The following is a 22,503-nucleotide window of genomic DNA, read 5'->3' as shown; positions in this document are numbered from 1 at the left end:
ATCACGGCTGAACGCGTCTTCTCCGCACTCATTTAAGTTACAAACAAACATTTTTCACCTATCGTGCGTCTACTCTACACCCGTACCACTGAAAAGACGGATTATATCCAAGACTTAAGCCATAAATTAGTATTAATATTGATAGCACCACTGGTAGCGTCGTTGCTAACTTAACTTACTGTCCATCTGTTAAAATGGCGAATATATCAAATGTAAGTAGTCTACCTTTTGGTGCAGGTGAGGACACATTTGAGCTGCACGCGGTGCAGTCTGAGCTGGAAGCTGTTGAGAAACAGATCCACGACCTTTTAGTAAGAAAAGCCGAGCTGATAGACCGGCGTTTGGCTCTCGAAACATCGCGCGCCGAGGCACACAAATCAGAGATTAATGTTACTAACCCGCTGACTCCGACCTCGTCTACTCCGTGCGTTCCTCAACATCGGTCCCGAACGTCGAGGTCGCGATCAGCCATGGTCTCGTTCACTCCGGCTCCAACATGCCATCACGAAGCCTGGATTTTTCCGCAGCGGAAGTCGCGAGTCAGGTCTAGACCAAGAAAACTCTCTCCGACCCTCCCGGTTTTCGAGATATCCACACAAAACCGCTTCTCCCCTCTTCGCGAAACAGAACGCGATGCTGTGATCATCGGCGATTCCATCGTTCGACACGTACACGTTACGTTAAATAAAAGTAAGGTGCATAGTCACTGCTTTCCTGGTGCTCGTGTTTCCGAAGTCGCTGCTCACGTTCCCGAGATTCTGAACGAGCGCGTCGGAACCGTTGTCCTGCACGCGGGAGGGGCCGACATCAGACTGCGCCAGACGGAAGTTTTGAAGAAAGACTTCAGGAATCTGATCGATACGGTACGCAGCACATCGCCTGATATAACGATTATTGTGTCAGGACCGCTTCCCACGTACCGACTAGGTCATGAAAAGTTTAGTAGATTATTTGCGCTTAATGAATGGTTAATGTCATGGTGCAATGAGCAGAAACTTCTCTTTGTAAATAATTGGAATCTGTTTTGGGAGCGTCCTAGGCTTTACCGTGCTGATGGCTTACACCCAAACAGATTCGGATCGGATCTTCTGTCAGATAACATCTCCAAAATGTTAAATACCTTTTGACTAGTAAACAAAAGTCCAAATCATAGTCTCTGCTGCACCAATTTAACTGATATAAATAGTGTAGAACATTGCATAGAAACTGTGTCTATTCCTCGTTTAGTGAGATCAAATCATAAATCTACTGCAGGATCTAGAAAAAATCTAATTGTTATTAAACCAGAAAATGTTGCTATTGGTAATCAAAAACAATTTTTAAAGCTAGGTCTTTTAAACATTAGATCACTCACACCTAAGGCAGTTATTGTAAATGAAATGGTCACAGATAATAGCTTCGATGTACTTTGCCTTACTGAAACCTGGCTTAAACCAAATGATTATTTCGGTTTAAATGAGTCTACTCCTCCTGGATACTTCTATAAGCATGAGCCCCGTCTGAATGGTCGTGGCGGCGGTGTTGCAACAATCTATAGAGATTTTCTCAATGTTACTCAGAAAACGGGTTATAAGTTTATTTCATTTGAAGTACTTGTACTAAATGTTACGCTCTTAGATGATAGAAAAACATCCCTATTATCTCTAGCCTTGGCTACTGTATATAGACCGCCTGGGCCTTACGCTGATTTCCTAAAAGAGTTTGCAGATTTTCTCTCAGACCTATTAGTTAACTTCGATAAAGCATTAATTGTTGGAGACTTTAATATCCATGTAGATAATCAAAATGATGCGTTAGGGGCTGCGTTTACTGATTTATTAAACTCCTTTGGGGTCAAGCAAAACATTACCGGACCGACTCATCGATTTAATCATACACTCGATTTAATTATATCACATGGAACCGATCCAACCGATATAGATATCATTCCACAAAGTGACGATGTCACTGACCATTACATGGTAACTTGCATATTACGTACTCCTGTAATATATCATGCTGCGCCGCGTTATCGATTAGGCAGAACAATCCTTCCATCCACCATAGATAATTTTTCAAACAGCTTATCGGATCTGTCTCAGCTGCTCAGTGAACCCAAACAAACAGATGAACTTGAGGAATTAACTAGCACTATGAGCACCATTCTCTCTGGATCATTGGATATTGTTGCGCCCATTAGATTAAAAAAGGTCAGAGAGAAAAGTAAAGCACCATGGTACAACAGTACTACGCGTGTTCTAAAGAGAGAAACCCGTAATTTAGAGCGTAAATGGAAACAAACCAACTTAGAGGTCTTTAGAATCGCATGGAAAGACAGTATGTCACGTTATAAAAAGGCCCTAAAAGCGGCCAGGGCTGAGCATCTACGCAAACTAATAGAAAACAACCATAACAATCCTAAGTTCTTATTTAACACCGTGGCGAGACTAACAAATAAACAGATGTCTCCTGAACAAAGTATTCCATTACAGTTTAGTAGTAATGATTTCATGAAGTTCTTCACTGAGAAAATAGAAAACATCAGAACCACAATTGTAAACGTTCAATCCTCAATCACGCCTTATAATTCAGCCTCAATTATCACGCCGCAAGAACAATTACAGTGCTTTTCAACTATAGAACAAAAAGAGTTAAATAAATTTATCATTTCCTCTAAAACAACAACATGTTTATTAGATCCCATACCAACTAAACTATTGAAAGAAGTGTTACCTGTAGTGGAAGAGCCTCTCCTCAATATTATTAACTCGTCTTTATCTTTAGGTCATGTTCCAAGAACATTTAAATTGGCAGTTATAAAACCTCTCATTAAGAAACCACAATTAGATCCGAATAATCTAGTAAATTATAGACCCATTTCAAATCTACCTTTTATGTCTAAAATACTAGAAAAAGTTGTGTCCGCTCAACTGGGCTCTTTCTTACAAGAAAATGACACCTATGAAAAGTTTCAGTCTGGATTCAGGCCGCATCATAGCACTGAAACTGCGCTCGTTAAAATCACAAATGATTTACTTTTAGCTTCTGACCAAGGCTGTATCTCAATATTAGTTTTACTTGATCTTAGTGCTGCGTTCGATACTATAGATCATACAATACTCTTAGATCGACTACAAAATTATACTGGTGTTCAAGGACAAGCATTAAGCTGGTTTAGATCGTATTTATCTGACCGCTACCATTTTGTTTATTTAAATGGAGAAAAATCTATCATAACTCCAGTAAACTATGGAGTGCCGCAGGGATCTGTGTTAGGCCCTCTATTATTCTCAATATATATGCTGCCACTTGGAAATATTATAAGGAAACATGGAATTAGTTTCCATTGTTATGCTGATGACACTCAAATCTATATTTCATCACGGCCAGATGAAAACGCTAAATTATCCAAATTGACAGAGTGTGTTAAAGATATAAAAGATTGGATGACGCATAATTTTCTTTTATTAAATCCAGACAAGACAGAGGTACTACTTATCGGTTCAAAAAACCACCCACAAAACCTCTCACAATACAACTTTAACATAGTAGGATGTCCTGTTACTTCATCCTCTACAGTAAAAGACCTGGGTGTTATATTAGACTGCAACCTGTCTTTTGAAAATCATATTTCATATGTTACAAGAACAGCCTTTTTCCACCTTAGAAACATTGCTAAGCTACGTAATATGCTATCAGTTTCTGACGCAGAAAAGTTAGTTCATGCATTCATGACCTCGAGACTAGATTACTGTAATGCGTTATTAGCCGGTTGTCCTGCATCCTTAATAAACAAGCTACAGTTAGTCCAAAATGCCGCCGCTAGAGTTCTAACTAGATCAAGAAAATATGATCATATAACACCGATTTTATCATCCCTACATTGGTTACCTATAAAGTCCCGTATTAATTACAAGGTATTGCTACTGACTTATAAAGCCCTAAACGGCTTAGCTCCAGTCTATTTAACCGATCTTCTATCGCCCTATAATCCATCGCGCTCTTTAAGATCACTAAATTCGAGGCTTTTGGTCATACCTAGGATATCCAGATCCACCAAAGGAGGGAGAGCATTTTCACATTTAGCACCAAAACTCTGGAATAGTCTTCCGGATACTGTTCGTTGCTCAGACTCACTCTCCCAGTTTAAAACTAGATTAAAGACGCATCTCTTCAGCCAGGCATTCATATAATACTTTTAATCCTACAGTTAAATCCGACCTCTAGTTCATAAACGCCAGAGGAGAACTGGCCCCCGACTGAGCCCGGGTTCTCCCAAGGTTTTTTTTTCTCCATTAGGTCACCTGATGGAGTTTTTCGGTTCCTTGCCACTGTTGCCTTTGGCTTGCTCAGTTGGGGATATTTGGGGATATTTAATTGAATTAATCAATCAACGATACTATTGATCAGCATTACCGAACGTAGACGTTCCACTAGAAACAAACATTGATGTATTGTTCTAATTTATTACTGTGAAGCTGCTTTGATACAACCTGTGTTGTGAAAAGCGCTATATAAATAAACTTGACTTGACTTGACTTGACAGATCATGGCGGGTCATTGTAATTAAATCAGAAATAGAAATTTGATGTAACATAGAGAACAATAAAGCAGGATAATTAATACATTTTAAATGGCCATTACTCACCTGTATGTGCGTCCTTAAATTTGTGCTTGAGGTCTTCGACGTAGACAGCGTTTTAAACTTTGGTTTGCAAAGATTGCATTAAAAAGTGTAACCTTTACTTGTTGTTTCTTTGAGAGACATGAACTTGGACAAATAAGGCCATGGGTAATTAAAGTTAGTTGTTTCGGTTGTTTCTCCATCCTCCAAATCTGCCGCCACGTCTTGCTCCATCATGGATAATATGGGTGTGTCACTGTCAACCCACTTCTGTACGTCAGTGAACCGTTAGCCGCAAGATGCGTGATTAAACAACAGGTGGCGGTAATGGCAAAAAATTAGTTTGTAATCTAACAAGAAGAAGAATATCCTTGCATCGCGCTGATTCGCGCAGGCTCGACAAAACGCAATGTAGCTTTTGCTCGCGTTACACCGCTACTTGCTGCAAAAAGTAGTTAGCTACTGGAAAAGCTACACTGTTTAAAAAGCAACTGAGCTACTGCCAAAATACTGAAAAATGTAGTTAATAGCGTCGCTACTTGTAGTTAACTACTCCCCAACACTGACGGTTAGCATTACTACATTAAATCCACAGTGAATATTGGTGATTTGTGGACTTAAAAGCCTTATAACTTAAAACTTCATGAACTTGTTCGTTAATGGCACAGTGTTTCTCTTGGTTTACAAGTCAGTGCCCATGAATTTACTCCCCCTCAAGTCATCCAAGGTGTGTATAACATTCTTAACATTCTTCTTTTAGACATACTATTAGCCTGACTACGTCAGACTTCGTACTTCGGCTCAATTTCATTTCGCTTCTGAACTCAGAGACAGCGTCATAGCTTTCCGTTTTCCTCCGGCCTGAAAACAGCCGGCCAATCAACGAACAGAGGGCGGGCTGAAAACGTACTCGGTTACTAACGTAACCTCGGTTCTCTCTAGAAGAGGGAACGAGTACTGCGTTTTATCAAAACGCTACGGGAAAAGTCTCTTTTCACGAAACACTGAAGCAAAAAATTATCCTTTAATTTTCATATATGTAAAACGCGTTGCGGCAGCAGCAGTCAGCTATGGCGAGACGGCTTGCTCGCTCATTGGCTGCTCTGCGGCAACTGCTTAAGCCTATCGAGCGAGGCCTGAGATGACGTCAGGCCAATGAGGGCGCTTCGCGCCCTCCTCGCCACTTCCCGCCGAAACGGGCGTGGCTTACCTCTATAAAAGGAGCTCGAGAAGGCTGATTCACTTGATTTTGATCGCCGAAGCGAACCAGAGTGAACCGTACGCACGGCAGAGAACGCAGTACTCGTTCCCTCTTCTAGAGAGAACCGAGGTTACGTTAGTAACCGAGTACGTTCTCTTACGAGAGTTCTCTCGTACTGCGTTTTATCAAAACGCTACGGGAACCCCTTGCAAAACGCCGTGCGTGCTGGGATAAAAACACTGATCACCGGAAGCTATTTCAGGCACACAGTGCATAATCACCAGATTGACTCACACAGAGTCAGGGAATAAGGGTGGGAGCCTTAATTCCCTATACTGTAGCGTCGTAGAATAGACATGTCCACAGACGCAAGTATAACATCACATAGACAGGGTAGGGAACCTGAACTAATGCGGGAAATGTGGGTCTTACACAGTTCTGCCCAAGATAGTCGGTAGCGCATTGCGCATGGGTTTCAGTGGTCTGACTAGACGGCTGAACAGATTACACCGACAAAAGCTTAGCCTGTAAGGCGGGAACCTCTAGGTTATAAAACCTGATAAATGTAGACGGAGAGGCCCAGCCTGCCGCCGTACATATATCCTGTAGGGAAATCCCGCTGGACCAAGCCCACGAAGAAGCAACGCTTCTCGTAGAGTGCGCTCTGACTCCCAACGGGCATGGAATGCCCTTGACAGTATAAGCTAGCGCTATGGCGTCAACTATCCATCTGGATAGACTTTGTTTCGAAACAGCCATTCCTTTGGAACGTCCGCTGAACGAGACAAAGAGCTGCTCTGTCTGTCTGAAGACAGCAGAGCGGGACATAAGCTCTTAAAGCCCTAACAGGGCAAAGAAAACTCGAGTCCCCTTCCTCACTCGATGCCGGCAGGGCAGCCAGGGATATAACCTGAGCCCGAAAAGGCGTGTTGAGGGATTTCGGCACATAGCCATGCTTAGGTTTGAGTATGACTTTAGAGTCATTAGGACCAAACTCCAAGCATGCCGGGCTCACAGAGAGCGCGTGCAGGTCGCCTATGCGCTTCACTGAAGCGAGAGCCATCAAAAACACTGTTTTGAAAGACAAATGTTTGAGGCTAATAGACTGGATAGGCTCGAAAGGGGCACCTTTCATGGCCGCTAGGACCGTAGAAAGGTCCCACAAAGGAACTGAAGGAGGTCTGGGCGGATTCAGTCTCCTAGCTCCCCTGAGGAAGCGGATGACTAAATCATTCCTTCCCAGCGACTGACCCAGCGTTGAACCAAAGAACGCTGAAATAGCCGCCACATACACTTTGAGCGTGGAAGGGGATCTGCCCTTATCCAACAGCTCTTGTAGGAAGGAGAGAACCTCCGTTACCTCACATTCGAGGGGTGAAATGCTCCGAGCTGTACACCAGCCGGAGAAAACCGACCACTTCGAAGCATAAAGCCGCCGTGTCGACGGTGCTCTAGCCTGAGTGATGGTATTCACGACTCCCTCTGTGAGACCAACGGGTATCCGTTGAGCACCCACACATGAAGGGACCACAGTTCCGGGTGTGGGTGCCAAATCGAGCCCCCGGCCTGCGAGAGGAGATCTCTCCTCAACGGCAGTGGCCATGGAGCGATATCTGCCAACTGCATCAGAACTGGGAACCATGTCTGGTTCTCCCAGAACGGAGCTACAAGCAGGACTGGGCATTTCGTTTCCCTGACCCGTTCCAGCACCTGTGGCAGGAGGGAGACGGGGGGAAAAGCGTATAACGAGCAGCGCGGCCACCTCCGGGACAGCTCGCTGTCGGTCTTTGAAAAGAACGCGGGGCAGAGCGCGTTTTCGCGGGACGCGAAAAGGTCCACCTCCGCTCTGCCGAATCTCTCCCACAACAGCCGGACTGTTTGTGGGTGTAGAGACCATTCGCCCGGGGGAACATTGTTCCTGGACAGTCTGTCTGGGCCCACATTCTGAAGCCCAGGTACATGCACTGCTCTCAGCGAGCGTAAGTTGTGCTGAACCCATAGTAGGAGGCGTTTCGCCAGCCTGTACAGGGATATGGATTTCAGACCGCCCTGGCGATTTATGTAGGACACCACAGCCATGTTGTCCGAACGGACTATGACGTGTTCGTCCTTGATGCGGGGACAAAAAACGCGTCATCGCGTTGTGCACTGCCAGCATTTCTAGGCAGTTTATGTGTAGGAGCTTTTCTCGTTCCGACCACAGGCCGAAGAACGGTCTGCCCTCGAGCAGAGCTCCCCATCCCGAGGTGGATGCGTCTGTCGACACCATCCTCACTCTCGAGGAAGTCCCCAGGCTTACACCTGATTGGTACCAGTCGTCCGCCGTCCAAGGCGCCAGGGCTGAAACACAGCTCTGATCGACCTTGAGGCGTAATCGACCGGTCGCCCACGCTCTGCGCGGTACCCGCGTTTTCAACCAGAACTGCAGCGGGCGCATGCGGAGCAAGCCCAGCCGGAGAACTGACGATGCTGAAGCCATGAGACCCAGCATCTTTTGAAACTTCCTGAGCGGGGTGACAGCGCCGCGGCGGAAAGACCTCGCCGCGCGCTGAATGATCAACACGCGCTGTGGTGACAGCCGCGCTGTCATAGACTGTGAGTCCAGAACGACGCCCAGAAACAAAATCGTTTGGCTGGGGTTCAGTGAACTCTTCGCCCAAATGACCGTGATACCAAGATTCTCGAGGTGATCGAGTAAAATGGTTCTGTGCTCCACGAGCTGTGATCGTGATTGAGCTAGGATCAACCAGTCGTCCAAATAGTTCAGCACTCGCATGCCTCTGAGTCTGAGAGGAGCGAGCGCTGCGTCCATGCATTTCGTAAATGTACGGGGTGCTAGGGACAAGCCGAATGGCAGGACTGTATACTGGTATGTCTGACCCTCGAAGGCGAATCTCAAGAATCGCCTGTGATGTGACGCTATCTGTATTTGAAAATACGCGTCCTTCAGATCTATCGACATGAACCATCTTCTCGGCGAACATGCGCGAGAATTTTGCTGGTTGCGAGCATTTTGAAACGGCGTTTCACTAATACTCTGTTCAGCCGTCTGAGATCCAGAATGGGTCTGATACCGCCGTCCTTTTTGGGGACTAGAAAGTATCTGCTGTATATCTCCTGTTCGCTTTGAACTCGGGGAACAAGCTCTATCGCCCCTTTGCTTATCAGTTTTGATATTTCGGCGCGAAGTAGGTGTGCTACATTCAGCGGAACCGAAGTTTCGACGCGCGCTGTGAAGCGCGGAGGGCGTCGACAAAACTGTAGCGAGAAGCCTCTCTTTATAATGCCTAAGACCCAGTCCGAAACCCCTGGAAGCGCTGCCCATGCATCTGCATGGTTGGCTAAGGGCCGGATACAGAGCGCGCTCTGTTCGCCGTGCGACAGAGGTGCTATGGGGCTCACAAACATAGGCGTTATGCCTGCGGCATTTGAGGCGGGGGGCGCGCTTAATACAGCGGGCGGAGCGCTCGCCCTTGACCTTACAACAGTGTTTGGCTGAGTGAGGGGGGGCTGCGCGAGTCCCATGGGACTCATGTGTGCGAGTAGATGTGGGCTGTGAGCGGGCACATTTACTGCTTGGGGCGCGCTGCTTGTGTAAGCAGCGCGCGCGCTCACAGGTCTCGTTTTTACAGAGAGCCTGTGATCTGATAGACATAGTGTTCGTGGGCACTGAGTAGTGGGCACTTTTACTATGTGGGGAGCGCAATCGACCTGAGTCGATTTTATTTGCGCGAGCCCTAAGTGCAGGGCTGTGCTTGTGTGTAGGGATGGGCACTGAGAAGTGGGCATCGACACTACATTTATAGCACCATCGGCCGTGGCCGGGACACCAGAAGTACCGTGAGTAAGTGTGGGCGCGGGAGAGCGGGCACAGTTACTGCAATGAGTGCACTGTCTGTCTGAGCAGAGTGAATGCACACAGGTTTCGTCTTTACAGAAACCACAAGGCATGCAGAACATAGTGTTTGTGGGCACTAGGCAGTGGGCACGTTCACTATGTTGCGTGCGTGATCGACCCGAGTCGAATATATGAGCGCGGGCCCTGTGTGAAGGGCTGTGCTAGTGTGTAGGGATGGGTACTAGCAGTGGGCATCTTCTCTACACATATAGCATCATCGGCCGTGCTCGTGGGCAGCAAAAACACGTCTGCAGTTGCCTCTCGGGGAACAAACAGAGTGATTTGCATTCGGCGGCATAAATATTTTCTGCCGGCCGGCCTGGGATTCGAACCTCCGATCGCCCGCGCGCAAGTCTAAGAATCTACCACTGGACCACAGTGAAGATACATAGACAAAGTCAGCGCGAGTATTATCCACACTGGCGTTTGCTTGCAGGCATATATACCACGTGCTCGTGGCCAGCAAAAAACACGTCTGCAGTTGCCTCTCGGGGAACAAACAGAGTGATTTGCATTCGGCGGCATAAATATTTTCTGCCGGCCAGCCTGGGGTTCGAACCTCCGATCGGCCGCGCGCAAGTCTAAGAATCTACCACTGGACCACAGTGAAGATACATAGACAAAGTCAGCGCGGGTATTATCCACACTGGCGTTTGCTTGCAGGCCTGTACCACGTGCTCGTGGGCAGCAAAAAACACGTCTGCAGTTGCCTCTCGGGGAACAGACAGAGTGATTTGCATTTTCAGAACGCCTGCAAAATGCCAGAATGTGAGAAGAGTGGAAATCGCCCAGATTCAGCGGGGCTGAAAACACTCCATTCTCTTTCGCCAGTGACGCGCGGGAACCGTAGAAACGGTGTTCGGTTGCAGGCAAGCGGGTACTACGCGCTCGCTGGCTGCAAAATGCATCTCTGCAGTCGCCTTCAGGGGACTTACAGAGCAAAGCATTGGCAGCATAAATATATATGCCGCCAGACCGGGATCCGAACCCCGGTCTCCCGCGAGGAGAACCTATAATTCCACCACTGAGCCACAGGGGGATACAGGCTTTGAAAGCGGCGTCAACATGTATTCTTCGGCGTTTGCTGGCAGGCAAGCGTGTAACAGACTCACTTGCTGCAATAATATTTCCAGTCGCCGAACAGGGAACTGAGAAATGTGAGAGAAAAGAGGTCAGACCGACCAACGGTGGGACTAAGAACACTCTTTTCTCCTTCGCCGGTGAATGACGCGTGCAGAGGCAGGGTAGCTTTTCTTGTAACGTAAAGAAAAACTAATCCCGCCGTCCGCTTCCAGGAAGGGCAGCCTCGGAAAGGATGCCTGGCGAGTCCTCAGAGTCACCGTAGGCAATTGGCTCGGAGCGAGCGCGAGCGCTGCATGAGAAGGCGTCTTGAAAAAGACGCAGCTCTTTTAGGGGTGAGTGTTGCAGCGAACACACACACACACAGAAAACAGAGCAATATAGCAATAAAGGATATAGGCGTCGGAAAGCGCAGCAGGTACGGCTGTAGAAGGCGGCGTTGGCCAGCGGCTTCGAGGGCTCGTCCCGCTGAAGTGCTTGCTTCGAACGACGCTTGCTTCCGTGATCCAGCGATGCGTGCGCTTCGCTGAAGAGATTAAAATCAAGTGAATCAGCCTTCTCGAGCTCCTTTTATAGAGGTAAGCCACGCCCGTTTCGGCGGGAAGTGGCGAGGAGGGCGCGAAGCGCCCTCATTGGCCTGACGTCATCTCAGGCCTCGCTCGATAGGCTTAAGCAGTTGCCGCAGAGCAGCCAATGAGCGAGCAAGCCGTCTCGCCATAGCTGACTGCTGCTGCCGCAACGCGTTTTACATATATGAAAATTAAAGGATAATTTTTTGCTTCAGTGTTTCGTGAAAAGAGACTTTTCCCGTAGCGTTTTGATAAAACGCAGTACGAGAGAACTCTCGTAAGAGAACCGTGACGTAGACGCTGATTATACCGTGGATGCATAGATTTACTTAACATAATCTGCAAAAGTCGTTCACAGACATGTTCACTCTGGTATTTCGCATCATACATTTGTTTTCAGTGGAAGTTAGATGCTGCTGAGCCTGCGCATAACACACGTCATAACCAAACGTTATGTGATTGGCTTACGGGTAACCAATGATAATTGAATCGCCAGACTCTGTTTACGAAGCAAAGCGAAGTAGCAAGAGTTTGGTATTACCAGGCTAAAATACAATCAGATTTATATTAAAAAAATGTCCTGGCTCTTCCAAGCTTTAGGATGGATTATAATGAATTTACATTTACTCGCAGTCTAGAGCCCTGTATAGTGCTTTATTTCTGCTTTTACATGAGCGCCACCTACTGTCAGCGAGCGCAAGTTAATAGATATCAATCAATCAACAAAGTGTCCTGTGTTCACCACACACCAGCTATAGGTGGAGAGGAGAGATTTGGCTATAGAGTGATGTGTGTCTAACTTACACAGAAGAGATTTTGTTGCTCAGCACATAAACATAAACTACTTACTGTGATCTCAGACTGAGGTGATGTGGTTTATCCACTGCATGGATCTTCATGTGTAGCTTCAGGTGAGTTTTAAAAGAGAAAATTGTTCCACACTGATCACACGTGTGCGGCTTCTCTCCAGTGTGGATCTTCTCATGTGAATTCAGATGTGATGAATGACTGAATCTCTTGTCACAGTGTGAACACTTGTAAGGTTTTTCTCCAGTGTGGCTCTTCTCATGTCTTTTCAGATTTGCTAAATGACTGAATCTCTTGCCACAGTGTGAACACTTGTAAGGTTTTTCTCCAGTGTGGATCTTCTCATGTCTTTTCAGATTTGCTAAATGACTGAATCTCTTGACACAGTGTGAACACTTGTAAAGTTTTTCTCCAGTGTGATTTCTCTGGTGTAGTTTTAAACTGTTTTCTGTAGTAAAAGTCTTCTCACACTCAAAGCACACATACTCTCTCACACCAGTGTGAGTTTTCTCATGTTTATGTAAATATTGCAGCAGTGAAAAACTCTTTCCACACACAGAACATGAATGCGGCTTCTCCTTCGTATGAACTGTCAGGTGTGTCTTCAGGTGTGATGCCAAAAGAAAAGTTTTGCCGCATTGATCACATGAGAACGGCTTCTCTCTGGTGTGGATCCTCATGTGTCCTTTAAGGTTTGAAGATTGACTGAAATCTTTCCCACATTTATCACACTTGAATGGTTTCTCTCCAGTGTGGATCATCATGTGTCGCTTCAGGACACTTTTAAGAGAGAAACTCTTTCCACACAGATCACACATCTGTGGCTTCTCTCCAGAGTGGATCATCTCATGTCTTTTCAGATGTCCTGATCGACTGAATCTCTTGTCACAGTGTGAACACTTGTAAGGTTTTTCTCCAATGTGAATTATTTGGTGCTGTTTTAAATCACTCGCTGTAATAAAAGTCTTCTCACACTCAAAGCACATGTACTCTCTCACACCAGTGTGGATTTTCTCATGATTATGTAAATGTTGCAGCCGTGAAAAACTCTTTCCACACACAGAACATGAATGTGGCTTCTCCTTCGTATGAACTCTCAGGTGTGTCTTCAGCTTTGATGCACAGAGAAATGTTTTGCTGCACTGATCACATGAGAACGGCTTCTCTCCGGTGTGGATCATCATGTGTACTTTAAGGTTTGAAGATTGACTGAAATCTTTCCCACATTTATCACACTTAAACGGCTTCTCTCCAGTGTGGATCCTCATGTGACTTTCAAGGCTTGATGATTGCGTGAAACTCTTACCGCATTGATCACATGAGAACGGCTTCTCTCCAGTATGAACTCTCATGTGAACATCAAGATTTTGTTTCCATGTGAAACTCTTTCCACACTGAGTGCAGGTGAAAGGTTTCTTGGCTCTTCTTTTCTTTAAAAATGTCTGTTTAGTCTTTGAGTGACTCAAAGGTTTTTCTCCAGGTTTGACATGATGTTCCTCCTCCACTTCACTCAGTTCTTCACTCTCCTCCTTCACTTCACTCAGTTCTTCACTCTCCTCCTTCACTTCACTCAGTTCTTCACTCTCCTCCTTCACTTCACTCAGTTCTTCTCTCTCCTTCACTTCACTCAGTTCTTCACTCTCCTCCTTCACTTCACTCAGTTCTTCACTCTCCTCCTTCACTTCACTCAGTTCTTCACTCTCCTCCTCCCCTTCACTCAGTTCTTCACTCTCCTCCTTCAGTTCACTCTCTTCCATCAGGTCTGACATGAGAGAAAAATGTATTAAAGGGGTCATATAATGGTACATGCACTTTTACAAGTTGATTGTACTGAAATGTGTGTTGGCAGTGCCTGTACACAACCATCATAAAATGATCAAAATCCATCCAGTGTTTTTTTTTATCTCCTTATATGTTTGACCCTCTCTGAAATCAAGCCGTTCGATTTTGTGAAATCACAAAATCGACGCCCCTCCCACGATTGGTGAGTGACAGCAGCGTTTCAACACAGACCCGCCCTCGCTCGTCATCATAGTCAGCGCGTCATTGTTGATACCCTCACTGGAGCACTGTCTATGAGCAGAATGGCGTCTGCGATTGTTCTTCGGTGTAATAAGGAACACAGCAGTCATTTTGATGTTCCTAAATCCAAACCGTTGAAGACGCAGTGGCCGAGTTTTGTTTTTGAAGGGATATGCCCAAAGGATTGACGTGGGGATTCCCTCACGGGAATGCTTTCATGTTTGCGCGAATCATTTCATACCAGACAGCTTTACAAACGAGAAAAAACGGATCGGTACCAACGTGTTCCTGTTGAACCTCCAGAAGTGAGTGTAATGTTTTATTAACCTTTATATTAATATTTATATTAATCTTTGCAAATTTGCAAACCTTGCTGCACGCTTCACGATGAATGCATCTACGGTTTACACTCAGGGTACATTACAGCATGTTTTCTATGTACGACGTAACATAATCCCATGTTTATAATGAACAAGGCGTTATGGATATTGTGTTATTATTTCAAACGGTGTACGCACAGAACAGAGGAGCGGGGTGAGCAAAGCTCATTATCATTTAAAGACACATGCACTGAAACGGCGTGCTGAAAACAGAGCTGTTTTTGACCAGGTAAAAATAGTGTTTTCTTACAATACTAATGAGAATTTTTAATTAAAGTATATTACAAACTTTTTTAATTTAAACCCTAAAGAATCATATTAGCTTGTACAAAAAATGGCATTATATGACCCCTTTAAATAAAATTTTCAGTACATCAAAATAATTCATTGAAAGAAATAGAAATTGAAAGGACATGAAAGTGAGCCCTAAAGTAATAGTAGAAAGTAGACAATTGTTATAAAATATTATGACAATTTGATGTTTTTTTATAAATTGATTATTTATCAGTAAAAAAAAAAAGATTAGCTTGACCTGATGTTGATAATCAATATACAAATTTCTCAAACCTCCCTTTACTGACCATTTGTTGAAGAAAATCCCAGAACATTGTGTACCATTTCAGAGTTTAACTGTTTATCTAAATGTAATGAAGTGCTTGAATGTTTCTAACATGAATGTTCTTCAGCATCATGAATAAATGAAGAATAAACACCAACCTCTTTGTTCTTCAGTGTGTTTCATTCTGCAGGGTTCTGGATCACTCATGTTCTCACTGTCCTCTTTAATAAACTCAGTCTTTGCAGATTTCAGCTCTTCCTGATGCTCTGATGCTCGTCTTCACTTGTAGCTGATGGGAATTTACAGCATTTATTGGAGAATTACAGTGGGAGGAGCTTCACTAATGATGCAATTGGTGTGGGAGGAGCTTCACTGACCATGTGATCGATGTGGGAGGAGCTTCGTTGATGATGAGCTTCACTGATCTGCCCAAAATCTAAAATATATCAGTTACTGAGTTTGTTTTTATACTAAATGACACTTCTATGCAACAAATAAATGGCACTCCTAAAATATTAGGCTATGATCATTTTCAGAATGCCTTTTCAATAGATTGATTATATGTCCTTGAAACTTTCCTTGAATGAGGTAAATTTATCTTCCAATTATTATTTTTAAAACATTACTGAATCTGAATCCAGGGACAAATCCCATTGTTGCCATATTTTGGCACCAACTTTGAGATTGATATTTATTTTACTAAAAACGTTTTGAATTATTAATGGCCGTTCACACTGGACTTTTCCTTGCACTGACTTCCATTCATACGCATGTGAAAATGGGACACCAGTGACCAGAAACACAAGATCAAGTGAATAACCCTGTGAGAAATAACAATCCATTATTATATTTGTATTGCTATGCTAATCCTAATATTATTCTGTTTCTTCATTAAAATACAGGTATCTAGAAATAAATAAAAGAATAATGTTAAAGGGATAGTTCACTTTGAAAATAAATTTTGGTATGTTTTAGCTTACCTCAAGCGCATCCAAGATGTAGGTGTCTTTTTTTCCGCAGTAGTTTCAATTTTTATATTTTTAGGTCAAACCGTTCTTGTCTGACAGTCATATAATGCAGGTCTATGGTCACTGTCTCAAAGAGCATGCACAAAGTCCAAATTAAAACAATTCCCCATCGTCCAAATTAAACAATTCCCCATCATAAGTACACATTGATGGCCTAAGACACGAAACGAGCGGTTTGTGTGAGAAAACGAACAGTATTTATATCGTTGTTATCTCTTGAACACAGCCGCGTCCGAATGATCTGAGGGCGCGGGCGGGTATAGATATATACACTAGATGTCGCTTGGCTACGGTTTCGTTCCAATGAACTGCAGTAGCCAAGGCGACGTCTAGTGTATATATATATATACCCGCCCGCGCCCTCAGATCATTCGGATCTTCTGAGATCTCAGATCATCCGCGTGGCTGTGTTCAAGAGATAACAACGATATAAACACTGTTCGTTTTCTCACACAAACCGCTCGTTTCGTGTCTTAGGCCATCAATGTGTACTTACGATGGGGAATTGTTTTAATTTGGACTTTGTAAATGCTCTTTGAGACAGTGACCGTAGACCTGCATTATATGACTGGCAGACAAGAACGGTTTGACCTAAAAATATCAAAATTGAAACTACTGTGGAAAAAAAGACACCTAGATCTTGGATGCCCTTGAGGTAAGCTAAAACATACCAAACTTTATTTTCAAAGTGAACTATCCCTTTAAGAAAAACAGTTAAAATCATAAACACAGAAATAAATGTACATATAGTAACCAACAAATCCCCTCAGTCTGCTGACACCAATGAAATGAGCTTTAAGTGTCAATTTACAGGAGATCTGAGGACATCAGCATAATAAATGAGGTGAAAACAGGAACTATTGTCATGAAATAAAGAGTGTTTTCAGCAGAACAGTTAATATTGATGAGCCTCAGACTATCAACACTCATTCAACAAGCCATTCAGGATCATCAGCAGATCATCTCACTTTATTCTGAGTGTTTGCTGTTAGAAACATATTATTTGAGTCAGGATACATGATAAAGGCCTGTAAAAAAACTCTATTGAAACACAATATTCTTATTTCTTACACTATAACATGGATAAAACATCAATAACACAAAACAATGACACTCATCTTCCTCAACCACTACAGATTACAGCAGCATAATGTCCAAATTAATCTAAATATATAGTTTGATCGTATAAAAACTACATTAATCACTACACAGTAAATTTGAAATCCAGAAATCAACACCAATATACTTAATTTCAACACTTTAAAAGTGTAAATATGGGAACAACCCTCAAAGTGCTAGTTCGACACTTTCAAGAGTGTTGCCTCTCGCAACACCGACACAGAGTTACAACATGAACACTAAGAGAGTAAAATATGAACACCTATTCTGCATTACCTACTTTAAAGAACTGCACTGACAAATCATGTAATCTGGAAAAAATAAATTCACTTTGAAATAAACACATCACTTTATATTAGTCTTTAAAAACTTTATTTCAAAACAATCCAGAAATTTAAATTGTAACTTAGTCTGGGATCACAAAAGTGGTTTTCTCAAAGTAGTCATTAAAATAATAACATTTTCATGCGCAGAAACTGAAAATGATCAGATAAAGATCACCACAATGCACTATTGTTCCCAGAGTAAAACGCTATTCATATTTAATAGTATTGATTTAATGTCTCACGTGGCAATATTATAGGCTCATTGTAAAACATTTAGCAGTATCTTTTCCTTTAATAAAGCACTGCTATGCATTTAAAATTAGTTTAATATTCTATATTAAAATGGCAGCTTAATAACATTTAGATTTTTAAATAATTTTAATCAAACACTGGTGAAACAACCACTTATGTCTGTAATGGTGATAGCTAGGACTGTAAGTAGCTAGTTGAGAATAGGTGACCACTGTGGTGCATTGGTAAGAATGTAATCGAATGCTCTAATGCTCTTTAATGGATTTATTGACAGCCAGCAGATGATTATCTGTCTTCCTGAGTGTAAGTTACAGTATTTGTGGTTCTACAGTAAACAATACAAAGAAAAATATCACCATACAAGTAAACGACAGTGCTGACATGATGCAATAAGTAAAGCTAATAAATGGTAATTAGTACAACTTTCCCTTCAAGTAACTTTAGCTGCTTTTATCAAATAACCAAAAAATATACCAGAAAACACACATTAGCTCCTTTTAAGCCTTTTACTGCTGGGTCTCAGTAACATCAACCCAAAAAAACATAGTTCTCTATTACACAACCATTGTAAACACTCTGATAATAACTATACAATGTCAGGAGAGTACACACATAAACACTCTAGTAGTGTAACACTAGTAATACTAGGTATTAGCATAATGCTAGCGAACTTTATGCTAACATACTGCTTTTCAACTGAGTATCCCAGAATAGACAACACTCATAAAAACCCTAAGGCACCAACATACACATATGTAAACATTTACACCAGGGTACTCACATGTCTCTGAACGCACACATGCACAGATGACACAGACGACAACTATGCACTTCAGAAATATTTACGATGTGCTGCCCGTGACTTTCGCGAACGAACCGATTCTTTTGAACGGCTCATAAACATGAACGATGGGAGCCGAGTCGCGGCTGGAGGGGAGCCGTTCTTTCTGTCTTTCTTTTTTTCCTATATGTGTGTTTCACACAGATGCGTTCCATAACAAATAGGGGTTTATGCGGAACGCCCAACGTTCGAACCGGAAAACAGGTATCAGCATTTCCGATTTGCACTTCAGTACGCATCTGCAGCGGTAGGTGATCTCTGAGGCAGGGGCGTTGCTAGAGTCTTGATACATTGGGGGCTTAGCCCAGACCCCAGACCCCAGACCCCCCCCCCCCCCCCCCCCCGCTTTTGGTAACTACTTCTACTCATAGCATAGGCACATAATAATAAGCAATAATAATATAAATGGGGGGTCTGGGGGACCTCCCCCAGGAAACGTTGGGCATTAAACACTTCTTTTCCTGCATTCAGGTGCATTTTTTGTAGCATTTTAAATGATAGGTAAAAAGATAGAATGCTTTATTTGTAGAACTGTAACAGCTATTCACTGAAACACAAATAAATAATACATGAATATTAAATAATATTTTAAAAAATGAATATATATATATATATATATATATATATATATATATATATATATATATATATATATATACTGTGTATATAGATATTTATCTTTCTATATTTATCTATATCTATTTATCTATCTATCTATACACACACACACACACACACACACACACACACACACACACACACACACACACACACACACACACACATAAATCACTCAAACAATCTGCTTGTATAAGTCTGGAAAAGGAACTATAGACAGTGCAGGTCCAGAGGCCATTCAACAGACAGTAAACACAGGCACTCTGTATAGGTTTAAGTTTGTAAAGAGAACTATATACATTTAAATAACATAGCTATACACATAAATAATAGGGAAGATGGACTGTATCCAGCGTCCATTCCTCTGGGAGTAGGGAACTGGGGTTTTGAGGAGAGCGGCACTGTCCAGCGTCCATTCCTCAGGGGGTGGGGGAGCTGGGGTTTCGGGGAGAGGGGCACTGTGTCCAGCGTCCATTCCTCAGGGGGTGGGGGAGCTGGGGTTTCGGGGAGAGGGGCACTGTGTCCAGCGTCCATTCCTCAGGGGGTGGGAGCTTGGGTTTCGGGGAGAGGGGCACTGTGTCCAGCGTCCATTCCTCAGGGGGTGGGAGCTTGGGTTTCGGGGAGAGGGGCACTGTGTCCAGCGTCCATTCCTCAGGGGGTGGGAGCTTGGGTTTCGGGGAGAGGGGCACTGTGTCCAGCGTCCATTCCTCAGGGGGTGGGGGAGCTGGGGTTTCGGGGAGAGGGGCACTGTGTCCAGCGTCCATTCCTCAGGGGGTGGGAGCTTGGGTTTCGGGGAGAGGGGCACTGTGTCCAGCGTCCATTCCTCAGGGGGTGGGAGCTTGGGTTTCGGGGAGAGGGGCACTGTGTCCAGCGTCCATTCCTCAGGGGGTGGGAGCTTGGGTTTCGGGGAGAGGGGCACTGTGTCCAGCGTCCATTCCTCAGGGGGTGGGGGAGCTGGGGTTTCGGGGAGAGGGGCACTGTGTCCAGCGTCCATTCCTCAGGGGGTGGGAGCTTGGGTTTCGGGGAGAGGGGCACTGTGTCCAGCGTCCATTCCTCAGGGGGTGGGAGCTTGGGTTTCGGGGAGAGGTGCAATGTGTCCAGCGTCGGTTTCAGGGAGTGTCCATTCCTCGGGATGTGTGTGTGTTGGGGGGGGCACTTCTATTTTTTCTGGGGAGGAAGCATAAGGGTGTGGCGTCTTGATTTCAGTTTGGCGAATGTGTCAATCACTTTGTCATCATCAAGGCCTCCAATCAACTCTCTCTCAATGGACAACACTGCCAGATCATTGATTCTCTGCTGGTCCATGGTGCGCCTCAACCAAGTATGTAGTCGGCAAAGAGCACTAAACGATCTCTCACAGCTGCAGCTACTGACTGGAATGGTAATGGCCACCTGTAAGATCACCTTCAATGATGGGAACATCATGGGATCAAGGATCTTGAACACACTCAGAATGTCTGGGATGGCTTCTGGCCCTTTCCTGCTCAAAAAGCTTTTTGCCACCAAGACCTCTTCTGGGACTAGTTGGATGTTGTAATGTGAGGCCAGTTTCTCTAGAGACTGCATGCACAGGAAGGTATCAGAGGCTGGGTGACATGCTTGAATGCCAATCATGACCTCTTTCCCAACACTGGAAAAACGATTTTCCAGCTCATATGTCATCCGATCAATGCAAGGATAGAAAAGCCTCTGCTTGAGATGTTCTGAATTACTGAGCAGGTCTGAGCTGGATCCACAGGAGACTTCCACAACAAAGTCTTCCATCCTCTTCTGTTTCCTTCTTGGACCGAAAGAGGGCTCCTGGATGTTGTTCTCCTCACATGTTGTCTTTGTCATGGCATAGATGTCTTCAGCCACTTGTGTAGTTCGCTGGCTGACCAGGGTGTCATGGACAGCATTTTTGTAGTGCACTGCCTGTGCCAAGTCAACGGTTTCTTTCTGAAGAACCTTTTGAAACCCTTCAGTGATGCCAAGCAACTTTTTGAACACAACCAACAGGTAGACCACGGGGAGTTTAGATATTTTTGAAAGCAGACCCAGCGCTGTTGGTGTTTTGATCATCTGGAGGGATTTCATGACGGCAGCAAAATTCTTCAGGAGTGCATTAACAGAGCGCAACTGACATGACCATCGGGTGTTTGATATTTGTGCAAGCTCTCCCTGCTCAATGTGGAGCTCTTTCTGAATGGCAGCAAACTGATCATGGTTGACTATAGACACACTGTAAAAGAGTAGAGGTTCTCAAGCAGATCAAAAAAATCACTGGCTTCAGGAATGGCCTTGCAAGTATGGCAAAGGACCAGGTTTAGGTCATGTGCATAGCAATGCACATAGACAGCCTCTGGATGCTTTTCCCGGAAACGAGCTTGCACTCCTCGAACAGATCCACTCATCACTGCTGCACCGTCATATGTTTGGGCCACCACTTTCAGTTCAGCAATGTCGTTTGAGACAAGAACTTGCTCGACAGCATTTGTGATTGCTTCTGCACCATAGCCATCCAGTTTCTGCAAGCAAAGAAATCTCTCCTTGATGTCACCTTCCAGTGAAACGTATCGCACACAAACAGCAAGTTGTTCTGTGTGCCCATCCTTAGCTTCGTCTGCCATTACCGCATACATCTTGGATTCCTTTACTTCTTTAATTATTTGTGCTGTGACCTCCATGGAGCAGCATCCAATGAATTCATTTTGAGAAGAAGGTGACAGGTATGTAGTATTGGCAGGAGCTTTGTATCCCTGCAGGAAAGGGTCAAACTTTTGCAGCAGCTGCATACATTCGAGGAAGTTCCCTTTGTTAGGGCTGTCATCCGTTTCACCACGAAAGGGAATGCCCTGTTTGCCTAGAAAGGTGGTAACTGAAACAATGCGGCGGAGATACTCCCTTCTTTCGCTAACCTCAGCGACACTAGCAGCTTGTAACTGCTCAGCAACGTCACCATGAATCTTGCTTGCTTTGTAGCTCATCCATGCCACCATGGAGGCCTTGTGTAACACAGTCTTCTCATGGTCCCTAAACGAATCTAAAGCCCTCTTCCAGTTGGTGTAGCCATTAGAGGCCAGACCGTCTTTGTTGAGCCTACCTTCCTGCTTGCTGAACAATCTGCAGCAGAAACAGAAGGCGGAATTTTGGCTCACTGAATATTCAAGCCATTTAAAAGTGTTGTACCAGCTCTTCTGAAAGGACCTCTTCTGAAGTCC

At 44.2% G+C, this 22,503-nt stretch overlaps 1 protein-coding gene across 5 annotated transcripts in view; it reads right to left on the bottom strand.

Annotated features, from left to right (window-relative positions):
- LOC308691089 (uncharacterized protein) overlaps window positions 1-22,503 on the bottom strand; it is a 115,747-nt gene that overhangs the window by 12,845 nt on the left and 80,399 nt on the right. Inside the window, exons 1-4 of one of the 5 annotated variants that reach the window (XM_081365975.1) lie at window positions 18,626-18,818; window positions 15,497-15,555; window positions 15,278-15,408; window positions 12,201-13,920 (exon numbers count right to left, since the gene is read on the bottom strand). In XM_081365975.1, the coding sequence (XP_081222101.1) occupies window positions 12,201-13,920; window positions 15,278-15,326 (1,769 nt within the window). In that variant the 5' untranslated portion in view covers window positions 15,327-15,408; window positions 15,497-15,555; window positions 18,626-18,818. Of the gene's footprint in view, window positions 1-12,200; window positions 13,921-15,277; window positions 15,599-16,099; window positions 16,253-18,625; window positions 18,819-22,503 lie in introns of those variants that run through there. The other 4 variants (XM_081365979.1, XM_081365977.1, XM_081365976.1 and 1 more) reach the window with 4 other exon arrangements.

The sequence above is a fragment of the Scardinius erythrophthalmus genome (genome assembly GCF_964197995.2).
Source record: "Scardinius erythrophthalmus genome assembly, chromosome: 1".
Lineage (NCBI taxonomy): Eukaryota > Metazoa > Chordata > Actinopteri > Cypriniformes > Leuciscidae > Scardinius > Scardinius erythrophthalmus.
This window is presented reverse-complemented; position numbering and strand designations above follow the sequence as displayed.